Source organism: Xiphophorus couchianus, chromosome 11 (assembly GCF_001444195.1).
Source record: "Xiphophorus couchianus chromosome 11, X_couchianus-1.0, whole genome shotgun sequence".
Lineage (NCBI taxonomy): Eukaryota > Metazoa > Chordata > Actinopteri > Cyprinodontiformes > Poeciliidae > Xiphophorus > Xiphophorus couchianus.
The window spans coordinates 12,447,245-12,466,436 of record NC_040238.1 but is presented as its reverse complement, the minus strand read 5'-3'; the positions used below and the strand labels follow the sequence as shown (position 1 = coordinate 12,466,436).

General features: G+C 42.9%; 1 protein-coding gene across 4 annotated transcripts in view; it reads left to right on the top strand.

Moving 5' to 3' along the window:
* Positions 1-19,192, top strand: part of cadm1a (cell adhesion molecule 1a) — a 396,597-nt gene that overhangs the window by 323,412 nt on the left and 53,993 nt on the right. For all 4 annotated transcript variants that reach the window (XM_028031634.1, XM_028031635.1, XM_028031636.1 and 1 more), the window contains exons 6-8: positions 293-451; positions 9,508-9,604; positions 16,106-16,278. In XM_028031634.1, coding sequence (XP_027887435.1) covers positions 293-451; positions 9,508-9,604; positions 16,106-16,278 — 429 coding nt within the window. The remainder of the gene's footprint in view (positions 1-292; positions 452-9,507; positions 9,605-16,105; positions 16,279-19,192) is intronic.

Below are 19,192 nucleotides of genomic sequence, written 5' to 3'. Positions count from 1 at the left end.
TGTATCTGAATCAAAACAACAAGTCGCACAACATTTACCAGATCAGCTGCTGGATTTAGTAGAAATTATCTTCCTGCATGTTAAATATTTTACTACTAGGTGTATTGAAAACCAACAGATCCAACAGTCATAACACCAATGGTGTCCAAACTTTTTGTCACTATTCAGTTAGGAGCCAACTATTTAGTTTGCTAATTAAATGCTTATTTTGTTAGCGAGTTAAACATTTAGCTTCAAAAATATCTAGCTATGCAGCTAAATATTACTAAATGTATTGCTGTATTTCCTGCAGGCAAACCCAAAGTGGAGCTGAGCTACGATAAGATGTACACCGTGACGAGCCGGGTGACGTTCGCCGTCAGTAAGGAGGACGACGGCGTCCCGGTCATCTGCATCGTGGACCATCCCGCGGTCAAGGACTTCCTGGCGCGCAAATTCCTGGAGGTGCAATGTGAGTCCAGCAGCTTTGACATTTAAAACTGTGAAAAAAGCTTCTTTTTTTTTTTATCTCTGTTTTGTTTCCATAAGTGTTATAAAGGCAATCAAATACCTGTTTTCACTTCACCTTAGGGCTCCATGAGCAGCTCCACTTTTTAAAGAGGGGTTCTGTGGAAGCAGCATAATGCAGCAGAGAGCGTTAATTCTGCAGCTTCTGACAGTAGAAGAAGAAATTATATGTTTCAGTCTGGTGTTCAGATTTTTAATAAACCAGTTTTTATGTCTTTATCACTTCAAACTTTTGGCTTTTTTTAATTGTAACCTTGATTTTTATTTTTTTTATTGGAGGTGAAACATTTAAATACAAACCAAACAAAAATCCAAACGTGACTAGTAGGTTATATTATCCATCATCTACAACTATGGTGGCACATTAGGGCCATTATAGGCAAAAGAAATTGAGAGAGGAGTGAATTTTCAACAAGGAACTCAGAAATTTTCAGATTAATTTCAGAAAGTTTCTAGAGAAACAAGGGAATGTATGAGCTTCTAAAATAAAAACATTTGCTAGGAAAAAAACTCAGAGAATCTCAGGCATTTTCTAGAAAAACCTTTGCATTGCTGAGTTCAAAATTCAAAAGTCTTTTGAGAAAATACTCAGATTATTTAAATCAATCTCAGAAATCTTCTAGAAGAAACTTGAATTTCAAATTGAAAAATTTGTTTGAAAAACATCAGAAACATTGAGATCAGCCTTAGAAATGTTATAGCATAAAAAACAAGGACATTTCTCCACTCCAAAAGTCAAATATTTGTTTCAAGAAACTCAGAAATTTTTAGACTAATCTCAGATATTTGATAAGAAAAACATAAAAATCACAGAATTTAAAAAGTCAAAACATTTCCTTGAAAAGTCGGCAATTTTGAGATAAATTTCAGAAATTGTCTAGAAAAAAACTTGGAAATTTCTTGGTTTCAAATTTCAATAAGTTTCAAAAAACCAAGAAATTTGATTTGACTTTGATTAATTTTAAACCTTTTGAGTTTCTTGGTGGAAGTTTCTCTCTCTACCGTGTCTCTTGTATGCCGTCGTACTCAACGGACCAGCTAAAGGAAATAAAGATGTGTTGAAGATCAAAACTCATCAGATTTCAGAGTCAGATTATATAAATATGAGGTTTCCTAAGCAGAAAAGTCATTTAAAAATTCAGTTCTCTTGAAGATTTAACATCAGTTCCATGTACCGGTGGAGATGCGACCAAAAGTGTCTGAATGCATAGAAAAAAAATCTTTGTCTGATCCAGAAAATCTTTTTGATTCAATAACTATGAATGGATACACAAGGTTCCAATGCAGTCTGGGAACATCTGGAATTTGATTCCAGATATTTTCCAAATCTGAATATTATTAGAAAACAAATAAAGAAATAATATTTCTGATCAGAGTTGATAAATTCAGGACAATCGTGGAGGAGCCTCAGTTTTTCTCCAGTTATGTTTATGTCCGTAATTATTCATAAAATATAAACTGATCAGTTTCTATGATTTGATTTGCAGAAATGTTTTAATTTAGGGGCAGAATGTTTATTTCCCAGTTTTTTTTTTAAAACTTTGAATCCCCAACATTTGATCAAAGTTGTTCTCGCTGCGTGCGAGTCGCTCCCAGTTTGAGCTGGAAAACTAATCACCCTCCATCCATCAGGGATCAAACGGCAACACTCGCACTTTTGACGCGTTGCGAGTAAAAGAGGAACGCACCCCGGCGAGTTCGTCGACATCAAAGCGCCTCGGTGTCCAGAAAAGGACAACACGTAGACAAAAATAGACGTCAAGCCTCTGCGGGGGGCCGGCAGCCGCTCCATAAAGAGAAAACCTGATGAGGACGAACACAAAGGATCCACCAACCAACCGCTCGGAAACATTCACCACGATCAGACCAACTTCTGCAACTTTTACACCCTAAGGAGACGTTTTCACTCTCAGACCAGCCGAATGAAACTCCAAAATGTCTCACTGCTTTTTGAAAGCAACCAACTTCTAACTCTGGATGCATTTACTGTAGGAAATGTGTTGCTATTTTTAAAGAATCACAATTTTCTTTCTAGCTTTAGGATTTAAAGTTAAGATGAACATAAAATGCAGCTAAATTTAGCTTCTTTGTTTTTTTCCGTGGGATGGAAAATGATGTAAAAAATCAAAAAGCACATAGATTCCAACCTAATGACAAAAAATAACAGACTTAAAAACATATTACTAGTATGTTAAAATGTTATTTCCAAACCGGAAGAATCATTTTACTCTCACATCAGCCAAATAAAACTCAAAAATATCACACAACTATTGAAAACAGACAACTTATAACTTTAGATAAATCTACTATTGAAGATTTTATTTCTATTTTTAGAATTTAAAGTAAAGACAAACATAAAACGTACCAAAAAGAAGATGTGTTTTTGTGGGATGGAAAATGATGTAAAAGTAGAAAAAAACAGATCTAGAGTACTAATACTAATAATAATATAGTAATAATACTACAACATTGAGTTGTGAAAACTCAATGCAAATACTGTGTGAATAAACTTCTATAAAACTGTTAAAAACCTGCATTTAAAAAAAAAAATTTATTCACCAATTAGCGAACACAAAACAGACATTACAGACTAACAGGAGATTCAAGGATTTCTCAGACATGCAGAGTGTTAAAGAATCAATTAACACTCTGAGTGGGCTTTTGCCGAAGGAATAAAATTATAACATGATGGAAAGCTCAGAAAAAGTTACTTTCACATGACACCGGCCCTTTAAGGCTGTCAGAGAAAGTCGGGCTAGCATAACTGACCTGCTTCCTGCTTTCTCAGTGTTGTTTTTATTGTTATTAAAACCTTGGTATCTAGCTGTGATAGTGAAGATGATCTTCAGACTCTTTGTGTCATTTTCCAAATCACAGATATTCCTGAATCAATGCACAGCAACGACGAATGTCACGATAAGTCATGTGATTTCCAACCCACGAACACACGTCAACAGAAACTCGCTGAAGGAACTGCAGGCTGTCCGAGATGACAAGGTCAGACGAGTGGAAGCAGGAAAAAGTTGCCTCAGAGTCTGAACTGCATGAGGAAGCCAAAGGGCTGCTGAGCGGACGCTGGCGAGCCCACTGAGCTGGCGGCGTGCCCGCCAGCCGTCCATCAGCAGGAAGCGGACAGACGGACAAACGGGCTTTTGTTGTTTACGGCTGAGGCGGTCGGACGGCCTTTTGTGGAACTTTGCTGCTGTGGCTCAGGCCTGATTGAAAACGCCAGGATCAAACCGGAACGTTTAGGCCACATCGAGAACGGTTTACATCGCCAGCAGCAAGTTCTGATTCCTCCTCTCTGCAGATGTTCAGATCAAATACAGATATTTTTCTCTCTATGAAGAGCTGGATCAAATCTGAAATCTATTCCATTGTGTGTGTATCATAAAAAAAAAAAAAAGATGCATCCGGTACAGAGCTTTGTAAAAGTACGTACACCCCCTGAACTCGTCACCAAACACAGACTTCAGTGGATTTTATGCGATGAACCGACACAACGCAGGTGGAACAGGAGAGATCCATGTTCTTCTGGGTTTGTTTTGTGGGGTTAGTTTTCACCAGCCCTGAACATCTACAGACCGAATCTTTGGTCCGTTCTTCAGGAAACAGCTCAAAGTCACTCAGATGGACACAGATTATTGGTTGGATTTGGGTCTGGACTTTGACAAGGCATTTTAGCAACAAGGCGACTCAAAGTTGTTTACATAAAAAAAACATAAAACAAGAAGAAATATCTCTTCTCTTTCTGCAGGATGTCTCCTTTATGGGATGGGTCCTACCTCCTTGCAGTGGTGGGAACTCTTCTGCTAATGCGCTAACATCCATCCATCCATCCATCCATCTTCTTCCGCTTATCCGAGGTCGGGTCGCGGGGGTAGCAGCTTCAGAAGGGAGGCCCAGACTTCCCTCTCCCCAGCCACTTCTTCCAGCTCCTCCGGGGGAATCCCGAGGCGTTCCCAGGCCAGCCGAGAGACATAGTCCCTCCAGCGTGTCCTGGGTCTTCCCCGGGGCCTCCTCCCGGTGGGACGTGCCCGGAACACCTCACCAGGGAGGCGTCCAGGAGGCATCCTGACCAGATGCCCAAGCCACCTCAACTGGCTCCTCTCGATGTGAAGGAGCAGCGGCTCTACTCTGAGTCCCTCCCGGATGACTGAGCTTCTCACCCTATCTCTAAGGGAGAGCCCAGCCACCCTACGGAGAAAACCCATTTCGGCCGCTTGTATCCGCGATCTCGTTCTTTCGGTCATGACCCAAAGCTCATGACCATAGATGAGGGTGGGAACGTAGATCGACCGGTAAATCGAGAGCTTCGCTTTTTGGCTCAGCTCTCTCTTCACCACGACGGACCGGTACAGCGCCCGCTTGACAGCAGACGCTGCGCCAATCCGCCTGTCGATCTCCCGCTCCCTTCTTCCCCCATTCGTGAACAAGATCCCGAGATACTTAAACTCCTCCACTTGGGGCAGGACACCCCCCCTGACCCGGAGAAGGCACTCTACCCTTTTCCGGCTCAAGACCATGGCCTCGGATTTGGAGGCACTGATCCCCATCCCGGCCGCTTCACACTCGGCTGCGAACCGATCCAGCGAGAGCTGCAGATCACGATCTGATGAAGCCAAAAGGACCACATCGTCTGCGAAAAGCAGAGATGAGATCCTGAGGCCACCAAATCGGATCCCCTCAACACCTTGGCTGCGCCTAGAAATTCTGTCCATGAAAGTGATGAACAGAATCGGTGACAAAGGGCAGCCCTGGCGGAGTCCAACTCTCACCGGAAACGAGCCCGACTTACTGCCGGCAATGCGGACCAGACTCTGACACCGGTCATACAGGGACCTGACAGCCCGTATCAAAGGGCCCGGTACCCCATACTCCCGGAGAACCCCCCACAGGGCTCCCCGAGGGACACGGTCGAACGCCTTCTCCAAGTCCACAAAACACATGTAGACTGGTTGGGCGAACTCCCATGCACCCTCCAGGACCCTGCTGAGGGTGTAGAGCTGGTCCAGTGTTCCACGACCAGGACGAAAACCACACTGCTCTTCCTGAATCCGAGGTTCGACTATCCGACGGACCCTCCTCTCCAGGACCCCTGAATAGACCTTGCCAGGGAGGCTTAAGAGTGTGACCCCTCTATAATTGGAGCACACCCTCCGGTCCCCCTTTTTGAACAGGGGGACCACCACCCCAGTCTGCCAATCCAGGGGAACTGCCCCCGATGTCCATGCGATATTGCAGAGTCGCGTCAACCAACACAACCCTACAACATCCAGAGCCTTAAGGAACTCCGGGCGGATCTCATCCACCCCCGGGGCCTTGCCACCGAGGAGCTTTTTAACCACCTCGGCAACCTCACCCCCAGAGATTGGAGAGCCCAACCCAGAGTCCCCAGGCTCCGCTTCCTCAGTGGAAGGCATGTTGGTGGGATTGAGGAGGTCTTCGAAGTACTCTGCCCACCGGCCCACAACGTCCCGAGTAGAGGTCAGCAGCACACCATCCCCACTATAAACAGTGTTGGTGCTGTACCGCTTCCCCCCCCTGAGACGCCGGATGATGGACCAGAATCGCCTCGAAGCCGTGCGGAAGTCTTTCTCCATGGCCTCTCCAAACTCCTCCCACACCCGAGTTTTTGCCTCAGCAACCGCCCGAGCCGCATGCCGCTTCGCCCGCCGGTACCCATCAGCTGCTTCCGGAGTCCCACAGGCCAAAAAGGCTCGATAGGACTCCTTCTTCAGCCTGACGGCATCCCTCACCGAAGGTGTCCACCAACGGGTTCGAGGGTTGCCGCCGCGACAGGCACCGACAACCTTGCGGCCACAGCTCCGATCGGCCGCCTCGACAATGGAGGCACGGAACACGGTCCACTCAGACTCCATGTCCCCCACCTCCCCCGGGACGTGTTCGAAGTTTTGCCGGAGATGGGAGTTAAAGCTCCGTCTCACAGGGGATTCCGCCAGACGTTCCCAGCAGACCCTCACAACACGTTTGGGCCTGCCAGGTCTGACCGGCTTTCGCCCCCGCCACCGGAGCCAACTCACCACCAGGTAGTGGTCAGTGGACAGCTCCGCACCTCTCTTCACCCGAGTGTCCAAGACATACGGCCGCAGATCCGATGAAACGATGACAAAGTCGATCATCGAACTGCGGCCTAGGGTGTCCTGGTGCCAAGTGCACATATGGACACCCTTATGCTTGAACATGGTGTTCGTTATGGACAATCCATGGCGAGCACAGAAGTCCAGCAACAGAACACCGCTCGAGTTCAGGTCGGGTGGGCCGTTCCTCCCAACCACGCCCCTCCAGGTCTCACTGTCGTTGCCCACGTGAGCGTTGAAGTCCCCCAGCAGAACAAGGGAGTCCCCAGGAGGAGCACTCTCCAGTACCCCCTCTAAGGACTCCAAAAAGGGTGGGTAATCTGAACTGTCGTTCGGCCCGTAAGCACAAACGACAGTCAGAACCCGTCCCCCCACCCGTAGGCGGAGGGATGCTACCCCAGGGGTGGGCAATCCTGGTCCTCGAGGGCCGGTGTCCTGCAACTCTTGCAAGTCTCCCTGGTCCAACACACTTGAATCCAGCAGCTGAATCACCTCCCAAGTGCAGTCAGGTTCTCCAGAGTCCTGCTAATGACCTCATTATTTGACTCAGGTGTGTTGAAGTGGAGATGCATCTAAAAGTTGCAGGAGTCCGGCCCTCGAGGCCTGGAGTTGCCCACCCCTGTGCTACCCTCTCGTTCACCGGGGTAAACCCCAACGTACAGGCGCCGAGATGGGGAGCAACAAGTATGCCCACTCCTGCCCAACGTCTCTCTCCCTGGGCAACTCCAGAGTGGAAGTATGTCCAGCCCCTCTCAAGGAGACTGGTTCCAGAACCAGAGCCATGCGTCGAGGTGAGACCGACTATTTCTAGCCGGAACCTCTCGACCTCACGCACTAGCTCCGGCTCCTTCCCCACCAGAGAGGTGACATTCCACGTCCCAAGAGCCAGTTTCTGCAACCGAGGATCGGACCGCCAGGGTCCCCTCCCTTGGCCGCCACCCATCACACAGTGCACCCGACCCCTTTGGCCCCTCCCACGGGTGGTGGGCCCATGGGAGGGGGGGCCCATGTTTCCTCTTCGGGCTGAGCCCGGCCGGGCTCCATGGGTAAAAGCCCGGCCACCAGACGCTCGCCATCGTGCCCCCCCTCCAGGCCTGGCTCCAGAGTGGGGCCCCGGTGACCCGCGTCCGGGCGAGGGAACACCAAGTCCAAGGTTTTCCTTCATCATTGGGGTCTTCGGGCTGCACTTTGTCTGGTCCCTCACCTAGGACCTGTCTGCCTTGGGTGACCCTACCAGGGGCATGAAGCCCCAGACAGCATAGCTCCTAGGATCATTGGGGCACTCAAACCCCTCCACCACGATAAGGTGGCAGCCCATGGAGGAGTAATGCGCTAACAGCAGAGCTAATTTTTAATTTAGAGCTTTTGCTATTTCTGCTCAATCATTTCTTATTTATCTTGGCAGCAGAGGCGATATTACACAGTGTGCACGAGAGAGTAGTCAGTGCTACACAGCTCTGCAGTAAACTGGTTCACACTGTTATCTAAAGACAAAACCGATTATTATAGAAGCTGCTGTTAGCACCTTATGCTAGCAGTTAGCATTCTATGTGTTTTTTATCTGTGTAGCTTTAGTTTTACTCTGAGACTACCAACATTTCCAAACGCCCCCATAATCCGTGATGTGCAAGAAGCAAGAAAACCAGAACATTTTGCTTAGCCTTCCTGTTATCTGCAGAAGTTCCTCTCTCTGTTGCTTAGAAACGTCTTGCAACTTTTCTGCTTCCTTTAATATAATACGTCCACAGTTTAAGTTTCTCTGGCTCTGAAGCGCCATCTTCTGTTTTCTGGTGGAATGTTTCCTTTTGCCGTTTGCAGGTTGACTTCTAGTGCGGCCCAGCTAACGTTCCGAGCCCTGAAGGTTTATCCCATGCTTTGGTTTGCGGTTCGTGTAGAATCCGTTTAGGATGCAGCTCCAGAAGAGCCGTCCATGGTTCAGAGAGCAGGAAGTGTAAAGGAAAAACGCCTTGAATGTAATTTTATTGTTTATGTCAAGCTGATTCCACCGAGGTCAAGCTGGTGCTGCTTGTTGTTTTTGTTGGTTTGTCAATAAAGGTTCCTTTGAGCAGCATAAAATTGACCGCCTCGCACTCAATCGCAGCCGAGGCGAGTCATGGATGTTGCTCTGATTGTTGCATCTTTTGTTGTGTCTGTCGGGAACCTCAGATTGCTCGCTCTGTCTGCTTGGAGCAGCAGCTTTTCCACACATTCTGCTCCACACGTTTCCCTTTAGCAGGACGCTAAACGTTAGCCGTCAGTTCCGCTTGAATGGGCTTCCTCATTTTGCTTTTCATCTTTTAAAGGATTCAGATTCTCCATCGTCTTTCTTTTCGACCTAAAACCAAAACTTTGTCGATATCCTGCTAAAAAAAACATCTTTTTGCGAAAACCCCCCACACAATTTTGCAGTTACAGTGTTTCTATTAAACAGGAAACAAACTTAAAATCATATGTGAATAAATTTCTTCAAGTTAAAAAAAAAACATGCAGCACCATCTTGCTCCTACCACTTCCTGGATTTTTTTCCACCAATGACTTGTATGATGTGGAAAAATGTTTCCTTTGTAATTTTGTAAAAATAAATACATTTAAAAAACACCTCTCTGCAGGGCAAAAACTCTTTTTTTTTCAAATTTATTTTCATAATTCCAAATTATTTGATTTTTTTGGTAAATAAAAATGCAGCTAATCTTTGTCTCCAGAGTTCAGTAATCTTGGTGTATTTGCTCAACACAAGAATTTTGGATTAACTTTGCATGATGTGATTTTTTGTTTGGACTGTACATAAAGTATGCGTTTTGGAGCTATCAGACCTTGTGGGTCTGTTATTTTTTCCCCCTCCTGTGTCTTTTTCTTCTGAGTCATACGATCTTTTCTTGTTTTTCTCTCGTGGTTTCAGACAAACCAGAGGTGAAGATCGTGGTGGAATTTCCTCAGGGTTTGACAAGAGAAGGAGAAAACCTGGAGCTGACGTGTCAAGCCAAAGGCAAACCCCAGTAAGTCACTTTCAAACACTTTTTTCAACCAATCATTTTCCCAGGGGGGCCATGGCCCCTTCTGCCAACCCCTTGGAGGTGCCACTGTTCTAGGCTGCAGGGATCTCAGATGATCTGAGATGAGAACGATTTTTACACATCAAAGTTCAAACTGAAAACCACCAACAAAGCGTGGAGAGAAAGCTTGGATTGGATTGGCTGAAGAAAAGGAGTCATTGGCACAACCTGTACATCCATCCATCCATCCATCCATCCATCCATCCATCCACCCATCCGTTGTTTAGGAACCTCCAGTGACATCATCTTAACCACGTTTTGACATGAAAACGGCTCAGCTTTGTTTCAGTGAAACTCCCCACTGAAAAACTGAGTGTAGTTTAATTTATTATAAAGTATTAAGCACATTGATCTTAATATGGTGTTTAAATAACTCGCAGCAAAGTCGTATCAGGCCGCATGAATCTTTCAAGTTTAGCGTTATTTATTAAGCTTTATTTTCCTCTTTCTTGTTGAAGTCGGGGACGGTTTTCTTTTCATCTGGAAAACCTCCAGGCAGCAGCCGTTTAAGTAAAAATGACGCCATAAAATAAAGATTTTTCTGAGGAGCACGGTGAGAAGTTTTCTGTGTTTTACCTTGAGTTATTTCTCTGACATACTTCTGCGCGCCAGAGCTGAATCATTCTCCGACTCGGGGAAGAAATTATTTTTTTCCTCTCTGTATAGGAAGCAGTTAATATTAAATAACTCAGCAAGCAGCTGCTCAGTACGTACAGTATCTGTAGCAGCTCATAAAGGAGATAAAATATTTCCTCTGTTCCTCTGGGTCTACTGAGTGAGAATCTATCACATGCTGGCCTTAATACCCAACTCTAAACTGTCTGCTTCACTCTGCTGCTCCACTGCATTTTCTGTGTTATTTCTCAGCATTTTCTACCTAATTTTCCTGCTTCATGGTCATTTATTGAGTTTACTGACAGCCTCTGAAACCTTCAGAAGCTTCACTTTTTGTTTTTAAATCCTGCGTAGAGTAAGATTTTTATGCTTTGGGCATGCAACCTCAACTTGCAAAAAAAAAAACATGCAAAAGTTACAGTTTTAATGTCCATTTGATGCTCCTAAATCAGCGCTATTTGCCCACATTTTAATGAGACATTATGCATGTATTTATGGAAAAGGCTTCACACATTTATGTATATTTGTGTAAATTACATCCCAATTAAGAGTCGTGTCTTTTATGAATTAAATATTGTTCGCTAAACTAGTGGTAACTTTTACTAAGCTTGTTTCTAATTCGTTCAGCTGTCAACACTGTATTTATACCATGAAATTCTGCTACTGTTGAATTAATAATTGATAATCTATGTTATTTTTTGATAAAGTTAAAGTAAAGCTCTTTGTTTTGACGGTTAATCACATAAAGCAAGTTTTCATGAAGTGGTTTGCAGTTTAGTTCAGTTTCTTCTCTTTGATAATTACAAGCGTACAGCATGTTCCCATGAAGCTCTGTTATATTTTCATATTAATTTAGTTTTGTTTAGTTCCAATGACTAACACCTCAAGCAATTCCAAATAAATATTGAGTGTATTTGGACTTCTAGTTGCTGAACTTAGACAAAAAAAAATCTTTAAAGCCAAAAAATAGGAAACTACAAACCTGCTATGTGATTTACAGATTTGCGCTCTGCTGAAATCTGACTCTTTTGCTTATTTTTAAGTCATATGTTGTGTGGACGACTAGCAACCTCACTAGTTAGCAAGTACAGCTAGTTAGCAGCCACTGCTGATGTAAACACAGCTAATAACCAAACACAGATCCCTCCTTCTTAGCAAGCGAGTAGCGACAGTCTACAGATAACTGCGTCAAGCTGTTGACGTTACAGCAATCCCTCTCATGGAGCAATGGCACGTGGCGACAGTTGAAATGAACAATTTAACAGGATTCTTCATTTAACAGGATTGTCAGGTTCTTCCATTTAACAGGAAGAACCTGACAAAAAATCTGGTTTGATTTTAGATTTGCAAATTGGTAAATAACCGATTTAATATTGTTGCTGTGGTCGATAACCGATATTTGCCAATATTATAAATATTTTATTACCATTTCGAAACCGTTGGGGGAAAAAGAAGAGCCCAGAAACAAACGGCAACCAGATATAGATAAATAAATTATTGAACTGATTCCGATATATTAAAAATTACTCATATTTTCCGGTACCGACGTTCGTGCCGATATATCTTTCATCCGTAAAACAATAAATAATAATTGCTGGTATTTACTAATTGTTACATAAGCTCCTGGTCTTTCCATCTGTGACCGTATTTTCATTTTAAAGGAAAAAATTGCAAGTTAAAAATTGTCAATTGCACAATTAATGAACTCTGCAGCTTTAGAAGCATTCAGCATCCATGTTGATCAAAAAGCAAGTTACATTTTTAACTTCTTTAACGTGACAGCCGAAAGTTTAGCAAGCGAATTTTTAGGACCTCCTCCTCCAAACTGCAAAACAAAAATCATCCATCGCCTCTTTAAACGTTTTCAAAAGGATTTTCCATCGAGGACGTGAATGCATAAACAGTTTTGATAAATGCAGCTAAATGTTGAGTTGCAGCAGAAACAGTTGAATCTTTTTTTTCCCCCTTCATGTTGGAAACTTACTGAGGCTTTCATTGGTGATAATTGATTCCTGCAAATGTCTGTCGGTGTCATGTGGAAGCTCCTGCCCGTCTCTCATTAGGCAGCCATTTCGTACGTATCGGTGGCGAACGCAGGTGTTGGTTTGCTCAGATGACAGGTCTGTGTGATAGGAGATGTAATGGAGTGCAAATACAGCCATTAGCGAACGGGGGAGAATAAAAGAGCGAGCGCCGCGGGCAGACGTCCCGCTGGACGGTTGAGGCCTCCGTATAGCTGGCAGCGTTTGTGTCGCTCCTGTTAATTTGTTGACAAGGCCACTCAGATCTAAACAGAACAAAACAATCATTGGATGATGGCGGAGTTGTGAATATTATATGAAAGTGACCTAATGAGAGGAGCAACTGCGGCAAACAAAAAAACACAGAGAAGTCATGTTGGTTTTAAATGTCATTTCAAGGCAATTTATAAAATAAGAACAAGTTTATTTGATCATACATTAACTCCAACTGATCCCAGTTAAGAAGTTGTGCATTTACTGGAGTACTTTCTACAGATTCCATCTAACATATAATTGCGCAATTTGACGTTTTGAAAATAAATTTGCTTAATGGAAACGAGCCAAATTCCCAAAAACAATTATTTGATTAAAAGATGTCGGCGCCAGGATGTGCTGACTAATTGGTTTATTTCGCAAAACTGCAATGGAGTCAGTTTTTTCGCATCACATGATCAACAACAGGATGTTACTACTGGCGAAAACCACGAAGAAGACAGCAGCATGCCGTGTTGAATGCATGTTTTTGAATGGCTTGAGCAAAGTTATTAACATAAGATTTTAATTTCTTATTTAATAGAAACATCGCAATTGTGAAATTGTGTTGTTTTTGTTGTTGTTGTTTTTACATTAGTGGAGTGTTGGCAAAGTTTTGCACACATTTGTAACAGAAACACAGCAAGTTAGTTTCTTCATGTAGAACTGTGTACCTGAACCACCTGCATCATTTACAGAGCTCACCTGTGCTGTGGCAGCACCATGCTGTGGGGATGCTGTCCTGTCTTCATTTATCAACAAAATTAATCAACAATTTAAGTTCAGAGCCTCCTTTAAATTATTGAATAAGCAGATATGTTTATTCAATAACTAAGCAGCAAATGGAGCTGATGCAGATGGAGATTTTTTTGTGCTTTTCTTTATATGAAAACAATAAGTGTATTTTTGTTCTCTTTAGTTAGCCATGTTGGGTTTTTGTTTTTGTTTTGTCGTCGTAAGTAGGACCAGAAATCCCCAGTGACCTTTTGCTCAAAAACAGACCCAATAATTATATTGGGCTAAATCCAGTAAAGGGTTTTCAAGGTCAGTTTTTTTTGTTGTTGTTTTGTTTTTTGCTGGGAATAAAATAAAACTGATATCCTGACCAACAAGTTAGGAAACTGTACAACTCAGACTTTTTTTTTTTTTTTGGACCTTTAAAATTAAAATACATGTTAATTTGTTGCGGACCAGCGAAAAGGAAAATAATTCACCAAAATGTTATTTAGCTTGGAAATAAAGGTTTTGACATCACTGCATTAACATATTTGTAAGTAAAGTGTCAAATGTCTAAACCTTTATTTAATGCGGAAAAAAATATTCATATTTTCATTCATTTATATATTTTTTTTAATAAAAACTCCTCAAAATGATTTTTAATCAGTTAAAATCCAGGTGAGCAGGACGAAGTGAAATTCAGCTGAAACCTCCAGCTTTATTCCAGACATCCTAATCTGGAGCTGCCAGGGCCGGTTTTTATTCTATGATCTGCTAAAGCGGGACACAACATGAACACACAGACACAAAACACACAGATCAAAACACCATGTGCCCCAACACACACACACACACACCCCAACCCAACCGACCCCCACGGTTTTCAAACTTGGCATCGAGACAAGCGCTCCCTGTATTCATTTTCTAAAGATGAAAACACAATCAATACAGTGAGCCGGGAATTGGAAGTCATTTTCATTAGAGCTGCTGAGAGTTGTGTAGTCATTACAGCAGATAGCGGCGCCGCGCCCGGCTGCAGGCGGCCATTTGTATTCCAGACGCCTGCCCTTCCTCTCTCCTTGCATCCCCATCTTACCTCTTTGGTCTATCTCTGTCTATCAGCCTCCACTGAATTCATTTCAGCTTCTCTCACAACATCCACTCCACCTATAGACTATCCGCTCCATCAGAACTTATATTTTTCTTTACTTTTCTTCTGTCGGCCATTAAACACACTTGGGCTTTGCTTGTTTTGCTTCGGATTCTTTTTGGGTTGAATTTTTTCCCCGCTTCATCTTTTATTATTTTTTCTCCACTTCTTCGATTTCTGTGCTTGATCCCCACCAAATTTGGTTTCAAAGGGAGGGAAGCAACTTAAAACGCCGCAACAAAATGCAACAAGAGAGGCCATCAGCGCGCGCTCAGGGGAAATAACGGGAGCTGGCAGCGGCCTCTGGAAGCTGCTGCAGCCAAATGGAGATGTTTTTTGTCTCCTTCCCCCCTCCCCAACCCGCTGCTACTCAGGGTACTTGGAGCTTATTGTCATAAAAATGGAATAAACCACCCCGCTACTCAAGAAGAAACCAGAACAAAGGCTGACGCTTAATAGTTGCCCACCTACACAGGTAAAAATATCAATGCAAGACGAAGCTGCTGCAATTAGTAGCATTCATTTAACACAAGAAAACAATTAGATTTAAATTCATTAGTCTCCTTAATAACCAAACTCATTTTAGAATTGATCAAAACTGTGTCTGGAATAAACCTATTTTGGAAAAAATGTAGCGACAGAAAGGAAAAATAAACTTTTTACCCATCAACAGGGTTCTATAAGTGACTTTACTTCCAACATGAGAAACATGTCTTGTTATAAGTTAAATAATTTGAAAACTAGAAATTTCTCATTTATCTTTCTAAAAGGTTACTAAGTTAGTTTTGTCTTATTTTAGGTGCTCTAAGATGTTTACATTAGAAACTAAACCAAAAATACTTGGTAAGATTTTGTGTTTTTGCAGTGTATGTTACACATTTACAGTAGTATAGTGTTGACCTGTTGGTATGGATTTCTCAAACATGCATGACAGAATCAAAGCAACTCTCCAGTTATGTTTTTCATGAGTGAATAACATTATAACATGATATAAAGCTCAAAACAGTCGATTTTACATTTTACTGCTCCTTTACAAACATGTCGGCCAAGTCTGTGTGCGCGCAGCTCTGGAGTCAGGGAGGTGACTGCGTATATGGCTGTATGTGTTGTGCAGTGGTTGCTGGAAAAGACAAGTGATTTTTTGTTGACTTACCATCCAGAATCCACTTGTTACATTCTTATTGGTTGTGCAGGAGGCTCCACTTCTGCTTTTCAAAGATGTACAGTTGTACAATTGTGCATCTGTTTGCAGTCATTTTCATGTGTGAGTGTAAACGTGGAGTTGGGGGGCGTGGCCAGCAGCAGCTTATTGGGATTTAAATTGACAAGATGCCCTAAAACGACTCGAAGTAGGAACAACTGAGCAAACTAAAATCTCAATTTCTAAGAATGATTTTGTTCAAAAAATAGACCGGTTCTGCACTGTTCAAAGGATGCACATAGGTCAGCTTTAACCTGAGTGAAGTTGGACCGCCCACCTTCTTCAGATCTATCAAAATTGGTGCCAACTCCACTGTTTCAGAGGAAGTTTGAAGTCTTTGCAGGCGGTCAAATGTCGAAGAAGCTAGGGACGTTCCATAGTTTATTCAACAACCGTCTTCGGTTTAGCTGACGGGAGGCATCCAGGCCGATGGTTGAGGACCTCCAGCGTCTCTTTGTCCTCACTGTTTCCTGACGTTCCCTTTCCAGGCCGCAGCGGGTCAACTGGCTGAAGGTGGATGACGACGTCCCGTCCCACGCGGTCATCACCGGCGGCGATCTCTACATCGAGAACCTGAACAAGTCGTACAACGGGACGTACCGGTGTGTGGCTTCCAACCAGCTGGGCGAGTCCTTCGACGACTACGTCCTCTATGTCTACGGTAAGCTGAAACGCCAAACCTATGACGTTTCTGTGATTCATGCAGGTTTTTTCAAGTCGTGAACACTTTGCTCAATTTAAGCCAGTTTTAGGAGACTGAACATGAACAGCAGCATAATTAAATGTAAAACACTGAGTGATTTATGAGGCCGCTAAGCTGTTAACACAGGTGCTCATTTGTCACACTAGGAGCATACTAAACACTCTGCTGGCATAATTCAAGAAATGCGACTTGACTTTAAAACAAGGGATCTGTGGATATATTAACAGCTCACTGCTGAAGTCTGGCTGCTTTATTAACCACACCGTTGATCCGCTCTCCACCTTTCTTTAGAGCAACACGGATGACGCAGGAATCCTCTTCCTGTTTCAAACAACAGTTTCACATCAACTGTTCCTCTTAAACACTCACTTACTTTACTGAAATAAAAACATCACCGGTGATGCCAGGTTAAGTCAAAAGTATCCACAGACCTAGAAAAAAAAAGTATATATAAAACTAAAATTTGCCACATAGTCACCTGATTTTTTTACTTTTTGGTTTTTGTATGAAAATGATGTTATTTATCATAGATCCAAAACATGAAAAAGTTTTTTCTGTATTAAAACAAAGCCATCTAGTTTCCAAAATCCTTTTGGCTCATTTGAACACATTTTTTCTCCGTTACAAGAACAGGACTTGGTGTTTTCTGTATTTAGCCAAGTTTAAGAAATTAAACAAAACCCGCAAAAGTTTCAGGATAGACCTGGTTGTACTTATTATACACGTTTACTTATAAAAAGACAAACACTTTGTGTCATACTTAACATTTTCCATTGCAAGAAAAGTATTTTTGCAATAATTTTACCCTGATTAAAAATCTAAGTTTTAATAAATAAATTAGTATCATTTTTGAAGTGCTGTTGGGGGCCACAAAAAATCTGTCCAGGTCTCATTTCCTGTGGAAATTGTGCCACAAGGCGACAGTCACAATTTAACGCAACACAAGAAAGTTGAGACATTTTAAACGTTTGTTGCTTTCTGTGTGTCGAGTCCAGAACGCGGTGAACCTGCTCAGGAGAGGCTTTCAGCTCAAAACAATAGATTCATCTGCTTACGGGATTTTAACACGTTAACATTTTTAGATTAATTGCACGCGTTAACACGTTATTGTTGACAGACGGAATGACTCAAAACACAAAGTTAAATAGAACCTAAAAGTTTGCAAAGTTGAACATTTTCATTTATTTATGAATGCATTCCCAACCTAAAACACTCCAGCTGAAAAACGGTTTAGGGTTCGGTTATTATGGATTTAGTTGTCATCCTATAGAAATAAAAGATTCTCCTTACACTCTTTCAGTAGTATTTGAATTAATTACAGTCAGAACTCTTTAATTGTTCACTCAAGAAATTCCTCTGTTTTGAAAGTTCTTAAAGGGGCAGTATGATTTAAAATCATTTAAAATATATATATTTTTTAGCTCTCCATCATGTCATGATGTTATTCCCACATCAAAACCATACCTGGACTGTTGCCTTGACCATTTAATCTCCATGGCAACTGTTCAGCTGTACAAAATACCTGGGTGAACCTAGCTCCACCTGTGAGGCGTAGCTCCTCCCCCACTCAGCTCCTTCCGACTAGCCAGCAGCAATTAGCAAACAGCTGGTGGAACTGCTGAGCTCATTGTAGGAGCTGCTGCTCAGAGCAACGCTGGGAATAATGGTAAAGGGTTAATAGAGGAGCCATGTTGGGATGACTTCCTGGAGGCGGGGCTTCAGAAAGAGCAGGCGCTTTTAAAGAGACAGAGACCCAATGTCAAGGCGTTAAATTAGGAAATCAAATTTCTTTTAAGTCATATTTTATATAGAGAGCATTTCTATAATAACTGTTTTTTTTCTTGGTTTTGAGCAGTGCTCTCCAGGCAGCCTGCACAGCTCTATAAACCGCTTTGAGATAAATATCCCACAACCCACTTCCACAGCCGCCTGAAGCAAAGAGATCGGCCGATACCGTGAGCAAATAACAGCTGATAGTAAAATGTTGTTTCCTCTAACGCTGAACCTGACTTCATACGGTTCAGTCTCTGATGAGATTTCATGTTTAAAAACATCGGCTCAGAGGCCATATTGTTCCTTTTCATTACATCTTGATGCAAGTCAGTTTAGATTTATTTATAAGCTGCGATGTTTCATCCAGGTGAGGAAACACGACTTTATTTTTCTTCAATCCCATGTTTGTGTCGACTTCCTGCCTTCCTCCTCATCGCGTTATCTCTACATGCCTCTCTGCTGTTGATACCAATAACATTTACTCCCCGAGCCGAGCATTACGCTCTAATGTGCTCATTTTTCCCTGACCAAAATTACTTCCCAATCACTTTTTGGTGGAGCCCGAGCCGACGGAGAAATTATACGGCTGCTATTGTCGGAGGGGAATTAGCGAAGTGGAAAGGTTTGGGTGGAGAAGTGATGGACGCCGGCTGGGTCAACGTTACTTACAGCGGGCTAATTACGTCTGCAGAGGTGCCGCCACAAATCAGAGCGCTCTAAGCTAGCGCTAGGTCTCTGCAGCAGCAGGTAAACCATATTGAGGTGAAAACTAAGCATTCAGTTTGACTCTGCTTTAATTTAATGGTTCACAGAGTCGCTAAGACGCCGCAGCTGCAGAGACGCATGCATGCACTGTGCTTGAACTCGTGTGATTTATTCATGCCGGGGTCGAGCCGAGGTCGCCCGTAACCGTCCTGCCACAACAAATCCACTCCGACGGCTTCTCTCCGCAGATGTTTTAAAACATTACTGCACAAGAGTTCACTTTATGCTTCAGTTGGAGACTTTTTAGTAATAACCAGGATTTTTAACGTCTACATGTAGGTTTTTCCAATCCGTTTTAATTGAAAATCTCAGCAAAATTGAATAAGAGCATCAG